This window comes from Entelurus aequoreus, linkage group LG01 (assembly GCF_033978785.1).
Source record: "Entelurus aequoreus isolate RoL-2023_Sb linkage group LG01, RoL_Eaeq_v1.1, whole genome shotgun sequence".
In the NCBI taxonomy this organism is placed as follows: domain Eukaryota; kingdom Metazoa; phylum Chordata; class Actinopteri; order Syngnathiformes; family Syngnathidae; genus Entelurus; species Entelurus aequoreus.
The window spans coordinates 14,465,706-14,490,487 of record NC_084731.1 but is presented as its reverse complement, the minus strand read 5'-3'; the positions used below and the strand labels follow the sequence as shown (position 1 = coordinate 14,490,487).

The 24,782-nt window shown below is 39.9% G+C and overlaps 2 protein-coding genes across 2 annotated transcripts in view; one reads left to right on the top strand and one right to left on the bottom strand.

Annotated features, from left to right (window-relative positions):
* Positions 1–2,697: 2,697 nt before the first annotated feature.
* LOC133648378 (evC complex member EVC) lies at positions 2,698–24,164 on the bottom strand. Its single transcript, XM_062044412.1, has 20 exons — positions 23,766–24,164; positions 23,597–23,704; positions 20,387–20,470; positions 16,197–16,423; positions 16,034–16,118; positions 15,808–15,906; positions 13,408–13,536; positions 13,176–13,337; positions 12,867–13,083; positions 12,213–12,361; positions 10,328–10,426; positions 10,035–10,247; positions 7,088–7,197; positions 6,488–6,689; positions 4,688–4,912; positions 4,486–4,621; positions 3,887–3,974; positions 3,690–3,816; positions 3,527–3,629; positions 2,698–3,346 (listed from the first exon to the last, which is right to left on the bottom strand). Exons 1-20 carry the CDS (start codon positions 23,940–23,942, stop codon positions 3,198–3,200), a joined length of 2,889 nt encoding a protein of 962 aa, XP_061900396.1. The 5' UTR covers positions 23,943–24,164; the 3' UTR covers positions 2,698–3,197.
* Positions 23,644–24,782, top strand: part of LOC133648375 (limbin-like) — a 33,209-nt gene continuing 32,070 nt past the window's right edge. Inside the window, exon 1 of the mRNA XM_062044404.1 lies at positions 23,644–24,782. Within this exon, the coding sequence (XP_061900388.1) occupies positions 24,561–24,782 (222 nt within the window). The 5' untranslated portion in view covers positions 23,644–24,560.

Genomic DNA, 24,782 nt, shown 5'->3' with positions numbered 1-24,782 from the left:
ACTTACGGTCATTAGAAAACATCACTGCACATCATAATGGCAGCTACACTTTCCATCTTAAAGATCTAAAAAAATTTGGGGGGGAATGTCCGGTGGGCCAGATTGAAAAGCTTAAGGGGCCACATGCGGCACCCGGGCCTCAATTTGCCCAGGTCTGTTCTAGTGGTATGCTAAAGAATCACTCTATTAAATATTCAGTGTTACTGTTAAAACTATAGCAAAGTATTCAAAATATACTTGTTAAATAAAACCTCTGCCTTGTTTTTAATGCATATTTAGGCCTACAACGCTACTGTATTTGAAGTTATTTTGAGGTGGTGGATGGACAAAAAAAGTTTGGGAACTACTGTATTTTCCGGACTATAAGCCGCTACTTTTTTCCAAAGCTTTGAACCCTGCAAACTTATTAAGTGGTGCGGCTAATTTGTGGCTTTTTCTACGCTAACTGCCACAATGTTTAAGTTAGGTTAAAGTACCAATGATTGTCACACACACACTAGGTGTGGCAAAATTATTCTCTGCGTTTGACCCATCACCCTTGATCACCCCCTTGGGAGGTGAGGGGAGCAGTGGGCAGCAGCGGTGGCCGCGCCCGGGAATCATTTTTGGTGATTTAACCCCCAATTCCAACCCTTGATGCTGAGTGCCAAGCTGGGAGGTAATGGGTCCCATTTTTATAGTCTTTGGTATGACTCGGCCGGGGTTTGAACTCACACCTACCAATCTCAGGGCGGACAGTATTCAAGATAGGTTTCAGAAAACACCAACAGAGATGTGAAAAGGTGTGTTATTGTTTGTGTTATGGCGCCATCTTTTAGACGAGTTGAAAATGTACTTCCTGTTTCGTGCCTTGAACCGGAAGTATAACCGTCCGTAGCATTTCTCGAAAAGATTCTTCATTCGTCACTCCAACGACGTGTGTACGTTTTGCAATGTAACTAAAACAATTCCTACTTCCGAAACCGTCCCATGTGTGATGACTGTAGAAGTGTTTTCACACGTGTTTGTACGTGCAATTGTAATGTAAGCAAGCTAGCACCGTTAGCATTAGCTAATATGCTAACACATGTTCTGTGTTAGTATTATTAACTTACAATGGCATTCTGTTTGTACTGTTTTCAGTTACATAAATTCACCAGAAGTCACTGTGGTGTTATTGAGATTGGAGAGCTAGCTTCTGCAACTAGTGGGTCCATCACGATGACTTCTGTTTTGTTTGATTAGCCGTTTTACTGTCGTGTTACAGACACTATTTGGAAACAATTAAATATGTAAATAAACATACTTTCATACCGGTATATATTTGCGGCTTATAGTCCAGTGCGGATAATATATGTAAAAAATATTGATTTCTTCTCAAATTTGGTGGGTGCGGCTTAAATATTGTTGCGGCCTATATACGGTACTGTCTTAGATCCTTAGTTATTCAATGAGCATCAAGATAACATTCACACTCAAAACATAATTTTTCATTTTGTAGAGACATTTCGATGCTTCTGGTGCACAACTGCAAAAAGCAAGATCCATAAAGGCATACTTGGATAAGTTTGGTGTGGAAGAACCTCATCAAAGACGTTCGCAGAATAATTCACCAACTATTTTTAAGTGATAGAGTATATTATTTGTACTGAACATGAATATTATGTGGTAAATAGGATAAGTATAACCAAAACAGTATATATGTATTTGTGGAGGGAGGGAGTGATCAGCGCGCCTGCAGGAGCAAAGGTCACCGCCTCTGTCCATGGTGCTGAAGACAGAGCACCATCAGGGGGGGGGGGGGGGGGGGGGGGCGTGGCAGTGCTGACGGCGAGACACAGCTGGCAGGTGATTAGATTTCCCAGGTGGTACGAGTTGTCTAATCACCTGTTGTGGAGAGTTGGAGGAAAAGATGACAGACTGAAATGTCAAGACAGCAAAATATATTGATGGTTAATAAACCTTGTTCAACTCTGAACGGCAGACTCCGGTGAAAGTCTGTGATCAGCGGCACTCGTTAGGACGCAACTTCCACAATATTTTTTCAATATACAATTCACTAGAGGTTACCTTTTAGCTATGAATCTTCAAAGAGGATGGAGTGTTCATTAAAGACAGGCGATAATTGTGGCTAATTGAAACCAATCGTCAATTATGAAGTGTGGGCCAGATTAACAAAATACATAAATACTGTGGAGAATGCATATATGTTTGAGAGTTCTTTCTTTATTCATAGTCATGTTTAAATCAGCTAGTGTTTGTCCATGTGTATTCTTTCTATTTTTTCATTTTATGTCCGCAAGTAAACTGTGTGTGTTACCTTGAAGGCTTGGAATGTAGGAGTTGGAGTACTCCCTTATATCTTATCTGTGTTAGAACAATGAGGCTGTATTCCTTTCTGGACAGGGTGGGGGCTTTCTTCGTATGCAAGAAGTTGTCTCTTCCGTTTGAATGTTAGAAAAACCCGAGATGACGGTAGGACTGTATTGATGTGGGCTGGTCTCCTAAAGCTTTAGTAAAACTTGATAATATTCCTATTCTGTCTTGATGGTCCTTCTTACTCTGCATATATGTCACCTGAAAGAACTCGGGATTGACCAGTGACTTTAATTCCCTGGGAGGAAAGGCTGGTCAGACGCAACAATAGCAAGTTATAAGACTCTGAGGTATATACCTGCCAAGTTAGTTTAATAAGCTGGCATGCTGACTTTCGCGTTTCTTTCTCCAATACGATGTCGAGCTCATTTCAAGTGCAGTGCAGTTTTTGCCGGCACTATTGGAGATTGACGTCCTTCAAGCAGTGTTTTTATCTCTTGTTGGTCAGAGATGGCCACAAGAGTACCGTGCCACGTTAGACTGTTGGTAATTGTAATGATAAACAAAGTAAATCATTCGAGGAAATAGTAAGGCCAGTGTTTATTAACAAGTATTGCAGAACTAATGTTGTAATAGTGGTGAGGAGCCAGCATTATTGTCTGATGTACAACATAATACTGTACTAACAGTTATTTATTTGGACTTGTTGGCTACTCATGATACTTTAAATGCAACTACCGCCATCTTGATAAAATGTTTTTGGACTAGGTGTTGATTAGAGTCCTTGAGAGATGGCTAATGGCTTTTGTAGACCGCGTGCCTGTGGACTGTAGGAGACTCGGTGGTCTTTGGAGCATTTACAGTACGACAAAAGTGACAAAACTATTGCTGTAAATCTGGTGTCAACTGAGATGAGACTTGCGCTCTTTTTCCTTCTTGCTTGCTGTTTTGATGAGCGGGGCGACGACTGTTGGAGTCAGCGATGGATTCAAGGCTGGATCTAAGGCTGGGTTCCTGGCAAGAAGGTCCATGAGCGAGGTATTCCCCTCCCCTGTTGAAATGATGAGGTTACTAGAACCAGCATGTGTACTTGTATGGATTGATTGATTGATTGATTGATTGAGACTTTTATTAGTAGGTTGCACAGTGAAGTACATATTCCGTACAATTGACCACTAAATGGTAACACCCAAATAAGTTTTTCAACTGGTTTAAGTCGGGGTGTGATTACCTGTCATGTGGTCTTCATGGCTGGGTTCTGGTTCTGAGTCTGGACTGTGGAGAGAAACCCGAGCCAAGGCTGCCAGCTCACTTATGAAGCTTCTTTCTGCCTCCTAATGGACACAGGAGCACAGTGCTCACAGGAAACAGACGATACCTCTACAAGAACTGACCTGGAGCTGTCCATTGGTCCATTCTAAGCTTTGATCCTGGGCTACTTTTCTCCGTCTCAGTTCCTGACACACCATCTCCGCTTTCAGATCACACTGCTCTAACGCCTTCCTTTTGTGGAGCTCCACTCTGAGAAGAAACCCCCCGTTAAATGTGTTTGACAACAAAAGCAAAGGGGAAAAACAGGTTTTTTGTTTACCTCTGTTGGAACTTAGCAGAGGTGGGTTTCCTTGCCCAGTTCTCCAGCTCTCTCAGCAGACTGCTGCCGGAGTTCTGCTCAGCCGAGTCTGCACGGACACGAGATGAGGGTTAAATAACAACATCTCAGATACACTGACCACAACATGATGAGAACTGAAGCATACTGAGATGTGTTACTGCTACTTTGCTTGACTTTAATATACCAGAAACAGATTTCGGTATCCAACCTTTTTACTTTCGATATTGGCCGATACCGATATTAACACAATATGACATCAACACAAATTATTTTATAGTTAGAAAAGGCTTAAATCAAGTGAAATTACTCACACAGAAAACAATGTAGCATATGAAAAAAACACATTTTTATTGCTCTGGCTTCCTAATAGCCATAATATGTTTTACCTATTTAACCTAACCTATTTATTAACTATAAACCTATGCCTTTGCTCTGGTAAGCGGACTTTTGATTGAATGCATTTAATATTAAGAATGCATTAAAACAAAAAATCCAACTCTCGTCATGTCTTTCATAATGATTGTGAAGGATAGGCAAAATTCCCCCAAAAAGTGCAGTTCCCCTTTAAGTAGTCTCACCAAGGTTTCTGTTTGGCTGCTGTGTATGCAGTTTCTTGGCAATATCCTGCATGCGAGAATAGTAGCTCTGGACGAGAGCGGCAAGAGAATCTCTGGTCATGTACACACTTTCAGATGCAGCCTCCATAAGATGGTGCTGCATGTCCAGACAGGTGAAGTTAGTCAACTTGAATGGAAGTTGGCCAAAATAACAACTTAGTACCTTCAAGCCATCACCCTTTCTGGAGCTGCTTTGTGAGTCTGAGGCCTGGCCTTCCATCTGCTCTAGGATGGCGTGGCTCAGGGCGTTGCCTAGCAGCAGCTGTGCATGGTTCTGAAGAAGCTCGGTCCCAGTTTCTAGCTCTGACAAAAACTCTTGCTGGAAACTGTGGGTCACCAGTTGGCTCTCAGGGCCCAGATGCCTCTCTGCTAGGCTCACACTGCTGCTCTGTTATTATTAGGACATAAGAACAATAAATGACCACATTCAAAAGAGGGACACCGATCTATCTTTTTTAAATGAAAAAAAACCCAACAGGTTTTCAGAATCAGAGATATAATTTTTCATCATTTTTCTTAGCAGCTCAGTAGTTGTTTTATTTGAAATTTAGCATCTTTCTGTCTTGCCTATGGTGAGGGCGGTCGCATTTTTTTCCGCTCCCTTCTTCTCCCTGCTTGCTCTCTTTGTTTTGTCTTGTCTACACTTTTTTGAAGCCTCTTTCTTTGCGCTGTCCTCCAAATCTAAACATCAGACATGGAAATGATCAGCTGAACTCTCGACTCAATTGACAAAATCTTTTCGACGAGGAAAAGAGGTTCTGGGGAGCCTGGCTGCTCTGATGGAACCATTGCTGCGGGGTACGTGAGAGATTCCTGGGATAAATGGAGAATCATGTGCCTCTCAGTCCTTTCCATCGAGGACGTGGAAGATATCTACCTATTTGGAACCGTGATCGCAGGGCACATGCTGATTGGGCTGGGTGTATCGTCAAATTCGTAAGACGATGGCAGCCACTCAAGGGGCCCGAAGGCTGTTCGTCGCAATGGAAGGTTTGGGCCGGGCTGTGGGATCACAGTCTGGGGCGATTTCTGAACTGAATCGCAAGATGGATCACATCATGGAAAAGCTGGTTGAATGGGAAAAATTGGATATGAGGGCCAGCATGGACGAATAGAACAGACAAGCCATTGTAATGTCTGCTCGCGGAAAAACAAAAATCCTAATCTACGATTTGACTCCCTTGAATGGCCTTGACGCAGGAGCAGGCTGTTCTGAAAACATCCCCGAGGACACCTCAATGATGGACGCTTTTGACCTCCCTCCCTCCCTCCTCAACGACACCTGGAGTCAAACATTTGCTTGCATGCAGAACGGCCCCAGGCCTATGGACACTACATCAACACACCCAAGACAATGGGCATATACACCCCCGGACCCCCACCCCACGCCTTCACCACCGCTTGATTCCCCTTCGGGGTGATGGACGGCTGGCAGCGCTTCATAGCAGCAGTCGACCTCCAGGGGCCCAACTCCCCTCCCCTCTGTTGTGAGTTTTCGTGATTAAATGTAACATGTTTATGTGTGCATGGCATGGAGGTTTTTTTCCCACTCCAGACTAGGCCCCCTTAGGAGCCCAGTCTAGATTGTATTTTTTTACTCATCTTCTTCCCCAGTGTTTTACCTTTTTCCCACCTTTTACGGGGCGCCTTGTGGCGACCCATCAGCGTTCCTATTCTGTAACCCTGTACACTGTTTGTTTGTCTAATCTTGAACGGGTTTGTGCTGAAAACATAGTTTCGTTGTACTTGTTGCAATGACAATAAAGACCTATCCTATCATCGTTTCTTGTGTATGCAAACTTGCCCAACCTCAGCACCACTTTTTTAAACTGAATCTCTCCGGGTCAAACCTCTGACTCCCTTGGGAATAAGTTTTCGTGCACCATTTGTTGGTTTGCTTGTGTACATGTCTAGCATGTCTTTTCCAAACGCCCAATCTTGCTTTCTGTTTCTTCTCCCGTACCTTGAGAGTGGAGTGGACACAGGACTGGACCGTGGCAGGGTCCTGTGTCAGCAGAGCTCCAAAGTCAGTCCGAGAGAGAACCTTCAGCTTGGCCAGCCTCATCTCTTTGAGCACTTGCAGGCAGAAGTGTCTGGCTATGAAGTGGCGCTGCACGGACACCAGCAGGTGCTCGTGTTTTTTCTCCAGCAGCGTCCCCACTTGGCTGAGAGAAAGGATCGGATTTCAGATTCAGCCGTAACAATTTAGTTCTATGTGACATCAATCAAGACAAGTATATCACAATTGTTATTCATCAATTCATTACATAATAACTTCAATTAGCTGTGTCAAAATCTTGCGGTGGTTTCCAAAAGATTGTGATACCCGTTGGCATGTCATTTTCTGCACACTCCAGAAGGAGTTTCAAAGTAACTGATTTTCCAGTATTACAAAAAAAACAACAGCAGGCATTTTATGAAATTGTTTTTTTCCCCACAAGGAGCTCTTTTTAGTCCAAGAAATTGCCTGTTAATCAATGTATTTGTGTGGCCTTCTATTGGCAGGTCATTGTTCAACCAATAGGAGGCCACCCTTGGGGACACAAGGGGGACTTCAGGTTACCTTTTAAGTGTGTAGCTCTGTCTGACCACCATGGTCCGTAGAATCTTCATCTGCTGGTTACTCAGACGTTTGAGGCTGGCATGCATGAGAGCCATTGATTCAGTCCATACCTTAAAAAAAAAAGTATTACATCCAATTAAACACAAACTACTGTAATGTGAAGATAAGTTGGAAAACTAAGCCTCAGCGGTTATTTTTGGCGGATCCTTCAACTCTGTAGGCCTGAACAGTGAGCCCTCAAAATTTGGACCGGATTGGTGGAATATTGTTTTAATGTCTGACGAGAAATCTCTTAAGATGTGGCGAACGAGGCCAAATCCTCTGTATTATGTTTCCTCGAATAACAGCAGACTTTTATTTGAATGACGACCCTGTTTGAGCCCTGGTCTGTACTTATACATATTGGATCATTGATCGTCCATATGACAATTGTTACTGATTAAAGAGGACCAGTTCTAATGGTTTGTGTAATATATCATTCCCATTTTTTACCTTATCAGAATCAGAATACCTTTATTGTCATTGTGTGGAAACAACGAAATTGGACAGCAATCCAGCTCAGTGCTTTTAAAACAACCTACATAAAACAGTCTTAAGACAACAAACAATAATAAAACAATTTAAAATTTAAAAACATAATAAAATGTTAAAAAAATATTGCACAGGAGATCTCTATCAGAGGTAAGCAAGTTAATAAAGTGGTGAGTGTTCAGGTACGTGCAGAGTTTAGGGCAATAACAGCTCTAGGATAGAAACTGTTTTTCAATCTATTTGTCCTTGCTTTAAAGGTCTTATAGCGCCTCCCTGAGGGCAAGAGTTCAAGCCAGTGGTGACCTGGGTGGGATGAGTCCCTGAGGATGCTGTTTGGCTTTAACATATCAAAAGTGCTATTTTATCAAATTAAAGGCTTTTAACCATGTCTAAAGTATTCACAGCGCTCCACTTTTTCCACATTTGTGTTACAGCCTTATTCCAAAATGGAATGAATCCATGTTTGCTCTCAACATTCTACACAAAATACCCCATAATGTCAAAATGAAAAAGTTTTTTTTTTCAATTTTGCAAAAAAAGTATTCACAGCCTTTGCTCATTACTTTGTTGATAAGATGTAAGACAGCGGGAACGAGTGAGTTTTAACATACGTGTTTATTTTGAAGATGAATCGCAATGACAACACATAATTGTGAAAAAAGTTCAAATCTTCAACATCTCGTTTTTTTCATGAATTCAGTCTTTTAGAGTAGAAGAAAGATTTGTCTGAGAAACGATACAAAAACCTGAATTTGGAAAACTTCTGAAAGGATATACTGTATATTTCAATGAATGTTATGTAGTTGTTTTGACTACACAAAAATGTAAGTTTAACAGGCGTTTGTGTTGACTAAATCCAGCTATATGATGTGGTTTATAGTTAAATCACTACCAATAGACATGTTTCACCTTACTTTCATCACTTTCATTCATTTTTTTCATTTATTTCAGGCAATGACATTAAATAAATAAAAAAGTACAAGGTAGACAATACATAATAATATAAATTAATATAATGCAAAAGGTAATGTACAGTACGTAAGCATGATTGTCCAGTTTTGGCTGAAAGGGAGTGGGAAGAAGATCATTTATTTAATCCCACCCCCCAGTTCTCCATTCAGTGATTAATACATTGAGTTTCACTGTTACTTTGTTTAAGGATTATACAAATGTTTTATCATAGCGGCATTACATAGCGGGGTAACAATAATTATTACACTGTATTAACAATGTAGAAAGAATGAATATACCAACAATGGTAATAGACAAAATACCAACAATGGTAATAGACAACTTTTAGGCAAACCATTTTTAAAAATGTTATCCAGATCATCCAGAAAACTGGAGCTACCTCTACAGATGCTGAAGAAACATCGCCCAACTCGACCTTCGTCGGACAGAGTAAGTCTGCCTCACTATTATTACTATTCAGGATGTTTTTTTTTAATTGTTTTTACGTGTATATGTACCGTATATGCCAAAATAAATAAATAAAAAGCCAATATATAAAACTTTATTTTATGACCATTGTCATTTTTAATAGTACTACCTATACACTGCAAAAACTGAAATCTAAGTAAGATGAAATATCTCAAATAAGAGTGATATTTGCTTATTTTCTGTCTGATAAGATAATTATTCTCACCAAGCAGATTTTATGTTAGAGTGTTTTACTTGTTTTAAGGGTTTTGGTCCTAAATGATCTCAGTAAGATATTACAGCTTGTTGCTGAGATTTGATGACCTATATTGAGTAAAACATGCTTGAAACTAGACTATCAACTGATGCAAAGCTGTGTCATCAACACTCACAAGTATAAAACTATTTATTTAAAGTAATAATTTCTTACTTCAAGCATGAAAAAAAAAATCATGATGCCGAGTGCATATCATTATGTCAAGATAATGACACTAGCATTTACTTAATTTAAGAATATTTTTCAACATATTGAGCAAAAAGGTCTCTTTTTTTTCTACCAAGAAAAGTGCACTTGTTATTAGTGAGAATATTCTTATTTTAAGGTATTTTTGGGTTCATTGAGGTTAGCTAATTTTACTTGTTTTGGAAAGTCTTCACAAGCCGAATTTTCTTGTTCTATTGGCAGATAATTTTGCTGAGTTCAAATAAAATACCCCTAATTTTTTGTATTTTTTTTCTTGTTTTTGAACACTGACTTTTTGCAGTGCATCTAATGGCATTTTTCTCTATTCAATGGCCTTTTATTTGATGCAGCACATTCAAAAGGGTAACAAAAGGGCGCTATAGAAAGAAACAATTAAAATCATCTGTTCAAGTCGCTCATCAAAACAAGTGAGATCAGCGATTTGACTGGTTCAAATGCAATGTGAGAAGTATGAACCGTCATCACATAATGAATTTCTTAGCACAAGCCAGGCTGTATGCAAAGTAACTCTACCTGTCGCTCCTGATCCAGCTGAGCCTGCATTTGATCCAGTTGCGATTTGGTGGTCCTCTCCAGCTGCTCCTTTTGTGCAGCCAGCTGATGCTCCACATCCAGCCACAGCGTCTGACAGTGCTCGGCAGACCCTTGGGACTGAGCAAGAAGAGATGTGCAAAAGATGTCCTTGGCTTTCTCGCTGAGCCTCTTTGACCAGCTGCAGCGCAGTTTCTAGAGAAGACCATTTCTGGTAAGGTAAACAACACACTGGCAGACAGATGAATAGAAGAAGTGGTATTTAAAAGGCCTACAGTCCAAAGGTTACAGAGGTTGTCAGCCATTCGCTCGTCCTGCTGCAGCTCCAAGTCACCGAGCTTCTGCCTTTGTTTTAACAGGAGCTCCTGGTACTCCTTGTGAAAACATACACAAGTTTTCCAATGATTTTTTTTACCACACAAATAAAAAATGACATTGCATATACAGTCGTGGTCAAAAGTTTACATACACTTGTAAAGAGCATCATGTCATGGCTGTCTTGAGTTTCCAATCATTTCTACAACTCTTATTTTTTTGTGATAGACTGATTGGAGCACATACTTGTTGGTCACGAAAAACATTCATGAAGTTTGCTTCTTTTATGAATTTATTATGGGTCTACTGAAAATGTGAACAAATGTGCTGGGTCAAAAGTATACATACAGCAATGTTAATATTTGGTTACATGTCCCTTGGCAAGTTTCACTGCAGTAAGGCGCTTTTGGTAGCCATCCATAAGCTTCTGGCAGGTTTCTGGTTGAATTTTTGATCACTCCTCTTGACAAAATTGGTGCGGTTCAGCTACATTTGTTGGTTTTCTGACATGGATTCGTTTCTTCAGCAATTCTTCATATCATGGACAAAGACAAGACCTTCTGGAGGAAAGTTCTGTGGTCAGATGAAACACAAATTGAGCTGTTTGGCCACAATACCCAGCAATATTGTCAGAAAAATTGTATGTAAATTATCAAAAAACTTTCCGTTCTGAGTTCCCAATGAACAGACAAGAGGCTGTCTTTGTTGCACCAAGCAAAGGCTTGGAAAATTCCATTGTGTACGATGGGAGGAGACAGGAGGGGGTTATCTATTGTCATCCAAGACCTGCCCAGGCTGAAGACAGGACCAGCCCAAACCCGAGGCATCTTTTTCTTTTGTGTTAATGTGACCGAAAACAATGACTGTTTACATACTCCCCATTCCTTTGGAAGCAGATGTTGTTGTGTAAACAGGGAGTGTCCAAATAAAGGAGGAGACGTAAACCTTTTTCGTCAGAGCTTGGGTGACACTGTAAGAGGTTACAGGTTGACACGTTTCTCCTCAATTGAGCAAAATTGAATTCTGCCTCTGTTTGATTCTTCGCTTCTTGTCTTGTTTAATAGATGTCATCAGTGTTTGAACCTGACAAATATGTTTGGAGGCGAAAAGGTGAGGCCTTTAATCCCAGGAACACCACCCCTACCGTCAAGCATGGTGGTGGTAGTATTAAGCTCTGGGCCTGTTTTGCTGCCAATGGAACTGGTTCTTTACAGAGAGTAAATGGGACAATGAAAAAGGAGGATTACCTCCAAATTCTTCAGGACAAGCCAAAATCACCAGCCCGGAGGTTGGGTCTTGGGCGCAGTTGGGTGTTCCAACAGGACAATGACCCAAACACATGTCAAAAGTGGTAAAGGAATGGCTAAATCAGGCTAGAATTAAGCTTTTAGAATGGCCTTCCCAAAGTCCTGACTTAAACGTGTGGACAATGCTGAAGAAACAAGTCCATGTCAGAAAACCAACACATTTAGCTGAACTGCACCAATTTTGTCAAGAGGAGTGGTCAAAAATTCAAGCAGAAGCTTGTGGATGGCTACCAAAAGCGCCTTATTACAGTAAAACTTGCCAAGGGACATTTAAGCAAATATTAACATTGCTGTATGTATACTTTTGACCCAGCACATTTGCTCACATTTTCAGTAGACCCATAATACATTCATAAAAGAAGCAAACTTTATGAATGTTTTTTGTGACCAACAAGTATGTGCTCCAATCACTCTATCACAAAAAAATAAGAGTTGTAGAAATGATTGGAAACTCAAGACAGCCATGACATTATGTTTTTTACAAGTGTATGTAAACTTTTGACCATGACTGAAATAGTCTAGTGCCTAATGAACTGACCTTTGACAGCTGCTGTGGGTCACCCTGAGTCTGTCTCAGCTCCAGTGCGTGACTCCTCTCCTTGGCTTGGTTTCTGCAAAGCTTCTTTCGCTTGGCCTCCATTTTGCTGCACTTTTCCCTCACCAACTCTTTTGTTTTGCTCGCGTAATCTGGGTCAAAACCACAAATGTTTAGGGGTTAGCCGGACGCTTCTTAAAGGGGAACTGCACCTTTCCTGGAATTTTGCCCATCATCCACAATCCTTGTGTGAGACAAGAACACAGGCCTTACCCCTTCCTATGCGTTCTAAAGAGTGAACAACTGTAACAATGTAGGTAATGAAGAATCGTCTATTCTGCCTATGGAGCCCTCTAAAAAACAGACAACAACGCTCCATTTGCATGACATGCCTGGGATTCAAACGAGGATCTTTTAAAGCCAATTCCTTACAGAATTACGCAACTCAGTGATTGTCTCGGCTTGAAGTGATTATTTCAATGAGCGTCCTATAAAGGGACTATGCTGAATGGAGCTGTGTAACAATTAGGGATTATGTAACAAGCCTGTCCTGAAAAACCCTGACCTTATTTGGAAGGTAAAAAATAGTCTTATTTCAGTCAGTGAATTTGATCAAGTAGGCTACATATTGTGTTTGCTGTCACTCATTCATCTTACCCTCTCTGCACTGTTGAAGGCCCTCAGAAAGTGCGTGCTGCACCTCTGAGAGTACTGCCTCCATGCTACTGAAGGTCAAAACGTCCTCGCTGGTCATCTGCTCCAATGTTGTCGCCGCCAAACCCTGCCTCAGAAACACTTCCTGTTGTAGCAAGGCCGGCTGGGATTGGAGGAGCCCCGTAAGCTCCTCCCACCACGACAACTTCTGGTGGATCCGCTGGAAAGGAGAGGCGACAACACATTGATTAGTTATTCTATATGATTGCTCAAATAATGGCACAATTGATAGACCCGACTAGTCCTGTTCACCTTGAGTTCTCCCTCTTGTACTTTCATGAGATGATTCTCCAGCGACAGAAGAGCATCGCTGAGAGAGGCAGTAGCGTCACGGGCTTCGTTCACCGTGAAGCTGCTGGTCTTCTTCATCACATGCTGACAGAGCTCTTCTACACACTTGGTCAAATCTTTGGACTGGAAAGAGGATTGTACATGACCTTTAACCTCTGATCTGCTATAATTCTCATGAGATTTTCTTGTTTACCATTTGAAGGTTGCGTTCGAGAAAATCTTTTTGCGCTCTCTCTATTTCCTCCAAAGTACAAGGAGCGTCGGCATTGTCATCACTTGGGGCACGGCCGCATGGCCGCTGTTTCCTCAACTCCTCCACTTCCTGCAAAAATACAGAATACAGTGGTGGTCAAAAGTGTACATACACTTGTAAAGAACATAATGTCATGGCTGTCTAGAGTTTCCAATCATTTCTACAACTCTTATTTTTTTGTGATAGAGTGATTGGAGCACATACTTGTTGGTCACAAAAAACATTCATGAAGTTTGGTTCTTTTATGAATTTATTATGGGTCTACTGAAAATGTGAGCAAATGTGCTGGGTCAAAAGTATACATACAGCAATGTTAATATTTCCTTACATGTCCCTTGGCAAGTTTCACTGCAATAAGGTGCTTTTGGTAGCCATCCACAAGCTTCTGGCAAGCTTCTGCTTGAATTTTTGACCACTCCTCTTGACAAAATTGGTGCAGTTCAGCTAAATGTGTTGGTTTTCTGACATGGACTTGTTTCTTCAGCATTGTCCACACGTTTAAGTCGGGACTTTGGGAAGGCCATTTTAAAACCTTCATTCTAGCCTGATTTAGCCATTCCTTTACCACTTTTGACGTGTGTTTGGGGTCATTTTCCTGTTGGAACACCCAACTGCGCCCAAGACCCAACCTCCGGGCTGATGATTGTAGGTTGTCCTGAAGAATTTGGAGGTAATCCTCCTTTTTCATTGTCCCATTTAAAGCACCAGTTCCATTGGCAGCAAAACAAGCCCAGAGAATTGGGATTAAAGGCCTCACCTTTTCTCCTCCAAACATATTGCTCGGTATTGTGGCCAAACAGCTAATTTTTTGTTTCATCTGACATCACATGGACAAAGATAAGACCTTCTGGGGGAAAGTTCTGTGGTCAGATGAAACAAAAATTGAGCTGTTTGGCCACAATACCCAGCAATATGTTTGGAGGAGAAAATGTGAGGCCTTTTATCCCAGGAAAACCATGCCTACCGTCAAGCATGGTGGTGGTAGTATTATGCTCTGGGCCTTTTTTGCTGCCAATGGAACTGGTGCTTTACAGAGAGTAAATGGGACAATGAAAAAGGAGGATTACCTCCAAATTCTTCAAGACAACCTAAAATCATCAGCCCGGAGGTTGGGTCTTGGGCAATGACCCCAAACACAAGTCAAAATTGGTAAAGGAAGGGCTAAATCAGGCTAGAATGAAGGTTTTAGAATGGCCTTCCCCAAAGTCCTGACTTAAACGTGTGGACAATGCTGAAGAAACAAGTCCATGTCAGAAAACCAACACATTTAGCTGAACTGCACCAATTTAGTCAAGAGGAGTGGTCAAAAATTCAAGCAGAAGCTTGTGGATGGCTACCAAAAGCGCCTTATTGCAGTGAAACTTGCCAAGGGACATGTAAGCAAATATTAACATTGCTGTATGTATACTTTTGACCCAGCACATTTGCTCACATTTTCAGTAGACCCATAATAAATTCATAAAAGAACCAAACTTCATGAATGTTTTTTGTGACCAACAAGTATGTGCTCCAATCACTCTATCACAAAAAAACAAGAGTTGTAAAAATTATTGGAAACTCAAGACAGCCATGACATTATGTCCTTCACAAGTGTATGTAAACTTTTGACCACGACTGTACACTACCGTTCAAAAGTTTGGGGTCACCCAAACAATTTTGTGGAATAGCCTTCATTTCTAAGAACAAGAATAGACTGTCGAGTTTCAGATGAAAGTTCTCTTTTTCTGGCCATTTTGAGCGTTTAATTGACCCCACAAATGTGATGCTCCAGAAACTCAATCTGCTCAAAGGAAGTTCAGTTTTGTAGCTTCTGTAACGAGCTAAACTGTTTTCAGATGTGTGAACATGATTGCACAAGGGTTTTCTAATCATCAATTAGCCTTCTGAGCCAATGAGCAAACACATTGTACCATTAGAACACTGGAGTGATAGTTGCTGGAAATGGGCCTCTATACACCTATGTAGATATTGCACCAAAAACCAGACATTTGCAGCTAGAATAGTCATTTACCACATTAGCAATGTATAGAGTGTATTTCTTTAAAGTTAAGACTAGTTTAAAGTTATCTTCATTGAAAAGTACAGTGCTTTTCCTTCAAAAATAAGGACATTTCAATGTGACCCCAAACTTTTGAACGGTAGTATCATAACATGACGTCAAATTGCTAGTTGCTTCTCTGGGACTGATTTTGTGTTGTGTGCACACCATTCAAAAACAATAAGTTCTTTTAAACCCCTTATGGTAACATAAGCTAGCCGGTGGTGTTCTTGTTTGAGCAAGTTGCAAACAGCTCCTTGTAAATGCAATTCCCGAGTAAATGTTTACGAGAAATTGTTTACCTTTTGCTGCATTTGAAGAATTTGCTTGGAGAAATCTGCGTCATTTTTGTCTTTTGGAAAACGGCTGCAAAATATCTTTTTCACCATTTGAAGGTATATCTGAAGCACAAAAAGAGTAGCATTTTCAAAACAATCAGTCACCAGTTGATTTATTTGGTATTTGTCACACTGCACAGCTTGCAGTCGTTCCTGACCACATTTGAGGTACCTATTTAGGTCAACTCACAATATATTTTTCCTCTTGAAGTTGAGAGTGAAGCTGTTGCACATCTCGCAGGGCCAAACAGTGGAGGTTAATCCGAGCTTCGAAGCTGCAGAGCAAACACACGTGGAAAGATAGCTTTTAAAACTTGCCAGGTTAAGGCCAATGGTCTCTGTTGGACACACACCCTGTTTGCGTCAGAGTGTCGGGGTAGTGGGACACCCTGACGAAGCTCTGGTTCTGTAGGCTCTTGGGTACCGATGAGGAGGAGATGAACTGGCTGCTGTCGTCATTGTCCAGTTCTTGGCTCAGGGACTCTTCGTCTGTGGAGGATGAGGGCGAGTCCTCCTTTGGCGTTGTTGCTGACTTGGAGCACTCATGTAGTGAAGGGTTGGAGGCGCCGTCTGCTAATGGCTGCAAGCACACGTTGACGAGTCCGGGAAAATTGTCATGAGTGCTTTACTATTTAGACTTAGACTTCCTTTTTATTGTCATTCAAATTTGAACTTTACGGTACAGATAAGAACGAAATTTCGCCTCATGAACATACTGTCAAATAGTACCTCAACTTGAGAGATCCCCCAAATTTAGAGTGTTTTAAGATAAGCACTGTGTATCTTGGGTAATTGTTAAGCTTTAAGTTGCTAAGCAAAGCCCTAATATATATATATATATATATATATATATATATATATATATATATATATATATATATATATATATATATATATATATATATATATATATATATATATATATATATATATATATATATATATATATATATATATATATATATATATACATATATATTTTTATAGGCATCAATTTTTCAAAGTATGCTTTTAAGCATATCAGAATAGAATAGAATAGAATATATCTTTATTGTCATTGTACATTGTACAACGAAAATTGCAAGATAAACTAATTTAGTGCAAATTCATAACACATAAAATTCATAAGGAGCTTTTCTCACCTGCAACCTGTTTTATCTGTTATCGCTTGTCCCTCTTGTCGTTACACTAAATAATACATTGCGAGAATCGTTTTGACTCAAGAATCGTGTTAAATCGAGAATCTATTCTGAATCGAATCGTCACCATCGGATGGAATCGTTAGGTGCCCAAAGATTCACTGGGACATTCTATATATTAGGGCTGTAAATCTTTGGGTATCCCACGATTCGATTCAATATCGATTCTTGGGGTCACGATTTGATTCAAAATCGATTTTTTTTCAATTCAACACGATTCTCTATTCATTCAATACATAGGATTTCAGCAGGATCTACCCCAGTCTGCTGACAGGCAAGCAGAGTAGTAGATTTTTGTAAAAAGCTTTTATAATTGTAAAGGACAATGTTTTATCAACTGATTGCAATAATGTAAATGTGTTTTAACTATTAAATTAACCAAAAATATGACTTATTTTATCTTTGTGAAAATATTGGACACAGTGTGTTGTCAAGCTTATGAGATGCAAGTATAAGCCACTGTGACACTATTGTTCACTAATGATAATGTCAATGAGGGATTTTTAATCACTGATATGTTGAAATTGTAACTAATATTGATACTGTTGTTGATAATATTCATTTTTGTTTCACTACTTTTGGTTTGTTCTGTGTCGTGTTTGTGTGTCCTCTCAATTGCTCTGTTTATTGCAGTTCTGAGTGTTGCTGAGTCGGGTTTGTTTTTGGAATTGGATTGCATTGTTATGGTATTGCTGTGTATTGTTTTGTTGGATTGATTAATTTTAAAAAAAAAAAAATCTTTTTTTTTTTTTAAAATAAATTAAAAAAAATCGATTTTTTAAAAATGAGAATCGATTCTGAATCGCACAACGTGAGAATCGCGATTCGAATTCGAATTTGAATCGATTTTTCCCCACACCCCTACTATACATATATATATATATATATATATATATATATATATATATATATATATATATATATATATATATATATATATATATATATATATATATATAGTCGAGTTTCTGTGATTTATCTGTTATACAGTGCTCAATACCGGGGTAGAGCGGAATATACGTTAGGTCAGGAAAAAACAGAGGCTATATCATCCCTACAAGCCTGTTTTCGCAGGTTTCCCTTCTCGTCAGGGGATTTTAAAATCGCGACATTAATTGCTCGTCGGGGGATTTTAACCTGCGAAACAGGCTTGTAGGGATGATATAGCCTCTGTGTTTTTTCCTGACCTAACGTGTATACATATATATATATATATATATATATATATATATATATATATATATATATATATATATATATATATATATATATAATATATATATATATATATATATATATATATATATATATATATATATTTTTTTTTTTTCTTAACTCAATTTCGTTCGTAATTTGCTTAAATGTTTCTGGGAGGGCTAGTAGGAATAATACAAATAACATTAAAACATTTTTTTTAAATACATTTTTTTAAATTGATGAATCAATTTAGAATCGGGATATCATTTTTTGTGCACCCCAGTGGTCTTCATAACTGACAACATTCCCAACTATCCAGTTATTGACTAATTGATCATTACACCGATCACTGGTATGTGTTTTAAAAAAGAGCTTGCGGGTTTATATCAATGTTAATAATGATTAGGGGTCTCAATTTCAGGGGGATTTTAACCTGCAAAACAGGCTTGTAGAGATGATATAGCCTCTGTGTTTTTTCCTGACCTAACGTGTGTATATATATATATATATATATATATATATATATATATATATATATATATATATATATATATATATATATATATATAGAGAGAGAGAGAGAGAGAGAGAGAGAGAGAGAGAGAGAGAGAGAGAGAGAGAGAGAGAGAGAGAGAGAGAGAGATTTTTTTTTTTTTAAACTCAATTTCCTTGGTAATCTGCTAAAATGTTTCAGGGATGGCTGGTACACATAAAAAAAAAATTTAATAGATTTTTGAAATTATGAATCGATTTATAATCCGGATGAGTAAGAATCGCCATTCGGATGTGAATCCTTTTTTTTTTTGTGCACCCCTAGTAGTCTACATAACTGACAACATTCCCAACCATCCATTTATTGACTAATTGATTATTACAGCAATCATTGGTATGTGTTTTAAAGGAGAGCTTATATATCAATAGTAACAATAATTAAAGGTGTGAATCTTTAGGCCTCTAACAATTTGATCCAATTCTGATTCCTAGGGTGACGATTCAATTCAACACAATTCTCATTTCAAACCAATTCTTACAATGTATCTATTATATAGTATAATAATTACAATGAAACGTTTTCAAAACAGGTTAGAAAAGCTCCTTTTGGATGCATAGGGATCTGCTTAAAAACGTAATTTTAAAAATGTATTCCTATAAAAAAAATATGTATATATATATATTTTTTTTCTGTCAATTTTTGAAATGTATGAATTGATTTGGAATCGGAATGAATCCATTTTTTTTTTGTGCAGCCCTAGTGGTCTACATAAGTGACGACATTCCCAACCATCCAGTTATTGACTAATTGATCATTAATCTGTGTTTTTTAAAAAAGTGCCTACAGGTTACATATCAATATTAGTCATAATTTGGCACCTAACGATTGGATTAAACTCCTATTGACATAACTTTGTTTTTTGAATTATGAAAGAAGAAAGTGTGCGTGAAGGACAGTGCTGAGAAAAAAGAAGTGAATGATATTCTTTGAATTCAAAAAAGAAATCATCATGTACTGATTACCGTATTTTTCGGAGTATAAATCGCTCCGAAATCGCACCAGCCGAAAATGCATAATAAAGAAGGAAAAAAACATATATAAGTCGCACTGGAGTATAAGTCACATTTTTTGGGGAAATGTATTTGATAAAAGCCAACACCAAGAATAGACATTTGAAAGGCAATTTAAAATAAATAAAGAATAGTGAACAACAGGCTGAATAAGTGTACGTTATATGAGGCATAAATAACCAACTGAGAACGTGCCTGGTATGTTAACGTAACATATTATGGAAAGAGTCATTCAAATAACTATAACATATAGAACATGCTATACGTTTACCAAACAATCTGTCACTCCTAATCGCTAAATCCCATGAAATCTTATACGTCTAGTCTCTTACGTGAATGAGATAATATTATTTAATATTTTACGGTAATGTTTTAATAATTTCACACATAAGTCTGAGTTTAAGTCGCCCGCCCGGCCAAACTATGAAAAAAACTGCAACTTAGGGTCCGAAAAATACGGTATATAGATTTTAATTGCTTTCAAAGGGAGAAGATTATTTGAGATACAAATGTTTGCAGAACCAATCGAGGTGCTACTTTATTGATATGTTTGTAAAATGTCTTCAGAATAGAAAAGGACTTACTCTGTATTTTTGGTTGATGGGGTACACCACTTTTGCTTTGGATGCAAATGCTGCCACGTCACTACTTACAGGCGCCTGCTTTCTCTGTTGGTCAATAAAACATATACAGTGGTGGTCAAAAGTTTACATACACTAGTAAAGAACATAATGTCATGGCTGTCTTGAATTTCCAGTCATTTCTACAACTCTTATTTTTTTTTGTGATAGAGTGATTGGAGCACATACTTGTTGGTCACAAAAAACATTCATGAAGTTTGCTTCTTTTATGAATTTATTATGGGTCTACTGAAAATGTGCTGGGTCAAAAGTATACATACAGCAATGTTAATATTTGCTTACATGTCCCTTGGCAAGTTTCACTGCAATAAGGCGCTTTTGGTAGCCATCCACAAGCTTCTGCTTGAATTTTTGACCACTCCTCTTGACAAAATTGGTGCAGTTCAGCTAAATGTGTTGGTTTTCTGACATGGACTTGTTTCTTCAGCTTTGTCCACACGTTTAAGTCAGGACTTTGGGAAGGCCATTCTAAAACCTTCATTCTAGCCTGATTTAGCCATCCCTTTACCACTTTTGACATGTGTTTGGGGTCATTGTCCTGTTGGAACACCCAACTGTGCCCAAGACCCAACCTCCGGGCTGATGATTTTAGCTTGTCCTGAAGAATTTGGAGGTAATCCTCCTTTTTCATTGTCCCATTTACTCTCTGTAAAGCACCAGTTCCATTGGCAGCAAAACAGGCCCAGAGGATAATACTACCACCACCATGCTTGACGGTAAGAATTGTATTCCTGGGATTAAAGGCCTCACCTTTTCTCCTCCAAACATATTGTTGGGTATTATGGCCAAACAGCTCCATTTTTGTTTCATTTGACCACAGAACTTTCCTCCAGAAGGTCTTATCTTTGTCCATGTAATGTCAGCGCCTTATTGCAGTGAACCTAGCCCCAAGTGGAGAAGTTCAAGTACCTCGGAGTCTTGCTCACGAGTGAGGGAAGAGTGGATCGTGAGATCGACAGGCGGATCGGTGCGGCGTATTCAGTAATGCGGACGCTGTATCGATCTGTTGTGGTGAAGAAGGAGCTGAGCCGGAAGGCAAAGCTCTCAATTTACCGGTCGATCTACAAACCCTGTTTCCATATGAGTTGGGAAATTGTGTTAGAATGTAAATATAAACGGAATACAATGATTTGCAAATCATTTTCAACCCATATTCAGTTGAATATGCTACAAAGACGACATATTTGATGTTCAAACTGATAAACATTTTTTTTTTTTTGCAAATAATCATTAACTTTAGAATTTGATGCCAGCAACACGTGACAAAGAAGTTGGGAAAGGTGGCAATAAATACTGATAAAGTTGAGGAATGCTCAGCAAACACTTATTTGGAACATCCCACAGGTGTGCAAGCTAATTGGGAACAGGTGGGTGCCATGATTGGGTATAAAAACAGCTTCCCAAAAAATGCTCAGTCTTTCACAAGAAAGGATGGGGCGAGGTGCACCCCTTTGTCCACAACTGCGTGAGCAAATAGTCAAACAGTTTAAGAACAACGTTTCTCAAAGTGCAATTGCAAGAAATTTTGGGATTTCAACATCTACGGTCCATAATATCATCAAAAGGTTCAGAGAATCTGGAGAAATCACTGCACGTAAGCAGCATGGCCGGAAACCAACATTGAATGACCGTGACCTTCGATCCCTAAGACGGCACTGTATCAAAAACCGACATCAATCTCTAAAGGATATCACCACATGGGCTCAGGAACACTTCAGAAACCCACTGTCAGTAACTACAGTTGGTCGCTACATCTGTAAATGCAAGTTAAAGCTCTACTATGCAAAGCGAAAGCCATTTATCAACAACACCCAGAAACGCCGCCGGCTTCTCTGGGCCCGAGATCATCTAAGATGGACTCATGCAAAGTGGAAAAGTGTTCTGCGGTCTGACGAGTCCACATTTCAAATTGTTTTTGGAAATATTCGACATCGTGTCATCCGGACCAAAGGGGAAGCGAACCATCCAGACTCTTATCGACGCAAAGTTGAAAAGCCAGCATCTGTGATGGTATGGGGGTGCATTAGTGCCCAAGACATGGGTAACTTACACATCTGTGAAGGCACCATTAATGCTGAAAGGTACATACAGGTTTTGGAACAACATATGCTGCCATCTAAGCGCCGTCTTTTTCATGGACGCCCCTGCTTATTTCAGCAAGACAATGCCAAGCCACATTCAGCACGTGTTACAACAGCGTGGCTTCGTAAAAAAAAGAGTGCGGGTACTTTCCTTGCCCGCCTGCAGTCCAGACCTGTCTCCCATCGAAAATGTGTGGCGCATTATGGAGCGTAAAATACGACAGCGAAGACCCCGGACTGTTGAACGACTGAAGCTCTACATAAAACAAGAATGGGAAAGAATTCCACTTTCAAAGCTTCAACAATTAGTTTCCTCAGTTCCCAATCGTTTACTGAGTGTTGTTAAAAGAAAAGGTGATGTAACACAGTGGTGAACATGCCCTTTCCCAACTACTTTGGCACGTGTTGCAGCCATGAAATTCTAAGTTAATTATTATTTGCAAAAAAAAAATAAAGTTTATGAGTTTGAACATCAAATATCTTGTCTTTGTAGTGCATTCAATTGAATATAGGTTGAAAAGGATTTGCAAATCATTGTATTCCGTTTATATTTACATCTAACACAATTTCCCAACTCATATGGAAATGGGGTTTGTACATTCCCATCCTCACCTATGGTAATGAGATTTGGGTTATGACCGAAAGGACAAGATCAAAAGACCGAAATGAGTTTCCTCCGCCTGGTCTCTCCCTTAGATATAGGGTGAGAAGCTCTGTCACCCGGGAGAAGGTCAGAGTAAAGCCGCGTTCGGGCATCTGCTCAGGATGCCACCCGAACGCCTCCCTAGGGAGGTGTTTGGGGCACGTCCGACCGGCAGGAGGCCAAGGGGAAGACCCAGGACACGTTGGGAAGACTATGTCTCCCGGCTGGCCTGGGAACGCCTCGGGATCCCCCGGGAGGAGCTGGACGAAGTGGCTGGGGAGAGGGAAGTCTGGGCTTCTATGCTTAGGCTGCTGCCCCCGAGACCCGACCTTGGATAAGTGTAAGAAGATGGATGGATGGATGGATGTATAAAGAAATGGTTAATGAAGACGACGATTAAGCTGCATTGGGTTAGAATGGTTCAAATACTTTGTCATTCGTCGTGGCAGTTTCCTTTCTGCTGTTGCTGCCACGATGGCTGGTCATGTTTTCCACGTCTCCATCCTCGGGCTCCAGGAGCCTCCTGGCATTGAGACCCTGACGGAGCAAAGTTAGTGGTGGACATTCAACACGGTTCAACTTAAAGGCGCTTGCCTACTTGTCGCGTCAGAATGAGAGACTTCAGGCAGAAGACGTAGAAAAGGGCAGCAGCTAATATTCCACATAGTCCTCCGCACGCCGTGGCGAGGGTCAGCAGCCCCGAGTAAACCTGCTGAGACTCGCCTAAACTCACCGAAACGTCCCTTAAACATTCGCCCGTCTCCGCCTCCGACATTTTTACATCGGAGCATCAAGATTTGGGGGAAAGTGATGTTGACAGAAGCCTCGAAATCCCCAACGACAAAATGGTGGTCGTAACTTTGACCTAACATATCATGAAGTTTGGAGTGCGCGTTTAAACTGTAAGACAAGAATCTTTGCAAAGTGTTTACCCAAACTTTTACCAAAGCAGAACTCACATCGGAATCCAACCGAGCGGTGACAACAATATATTTATTTCAATGTAAAGGTTCTAGTCTTATATAAATATAATAATGTACAGGTTCAAACCCACATAAATCAGTACAAAAACCATCAAATATCGTCTTTATATTATTTAGACTAACCATATGTGCATTGTATACGTGATAACGGAATTATTTCGTCGGTATTATTTTAGTTTGAAAAACGTAACCGGAAACAGATTTTAACTGGATTGAAAACATTCCCGTCAATTTCCAACTTTTGGGAAGAAAGACAGTTTTGAAACGGAATGTCACAATTTGTGTCAATAGTCTGGCCTTTTATTGTTCGTCTATAACCACGAAGCGACGAATGTGTGCTTTTCCAACATCGGCAATGCTGCAAGTTGTTGGCTTACTGCTCACCCGCGTGAGAATGTAGCCAAAAACGAATGTTTCAGGCTCCATTGATGGCGGGAAAAGTCACGGCATGCTGCGTTATTTTAGTGTCGTGTTTTTATCCCACCACCCCGTCGACGGGCCGGCGTCCTGGCGGCGTTCGACGCGAGGCACCGGGCGTGGTTTGGGAGTTCAGCGCTGGTCCTCACCGTCCACGTAACGGGACATGTCAGTTTACACGCTGGTCTACCATCACTGTGTCCAACAACAAGAGA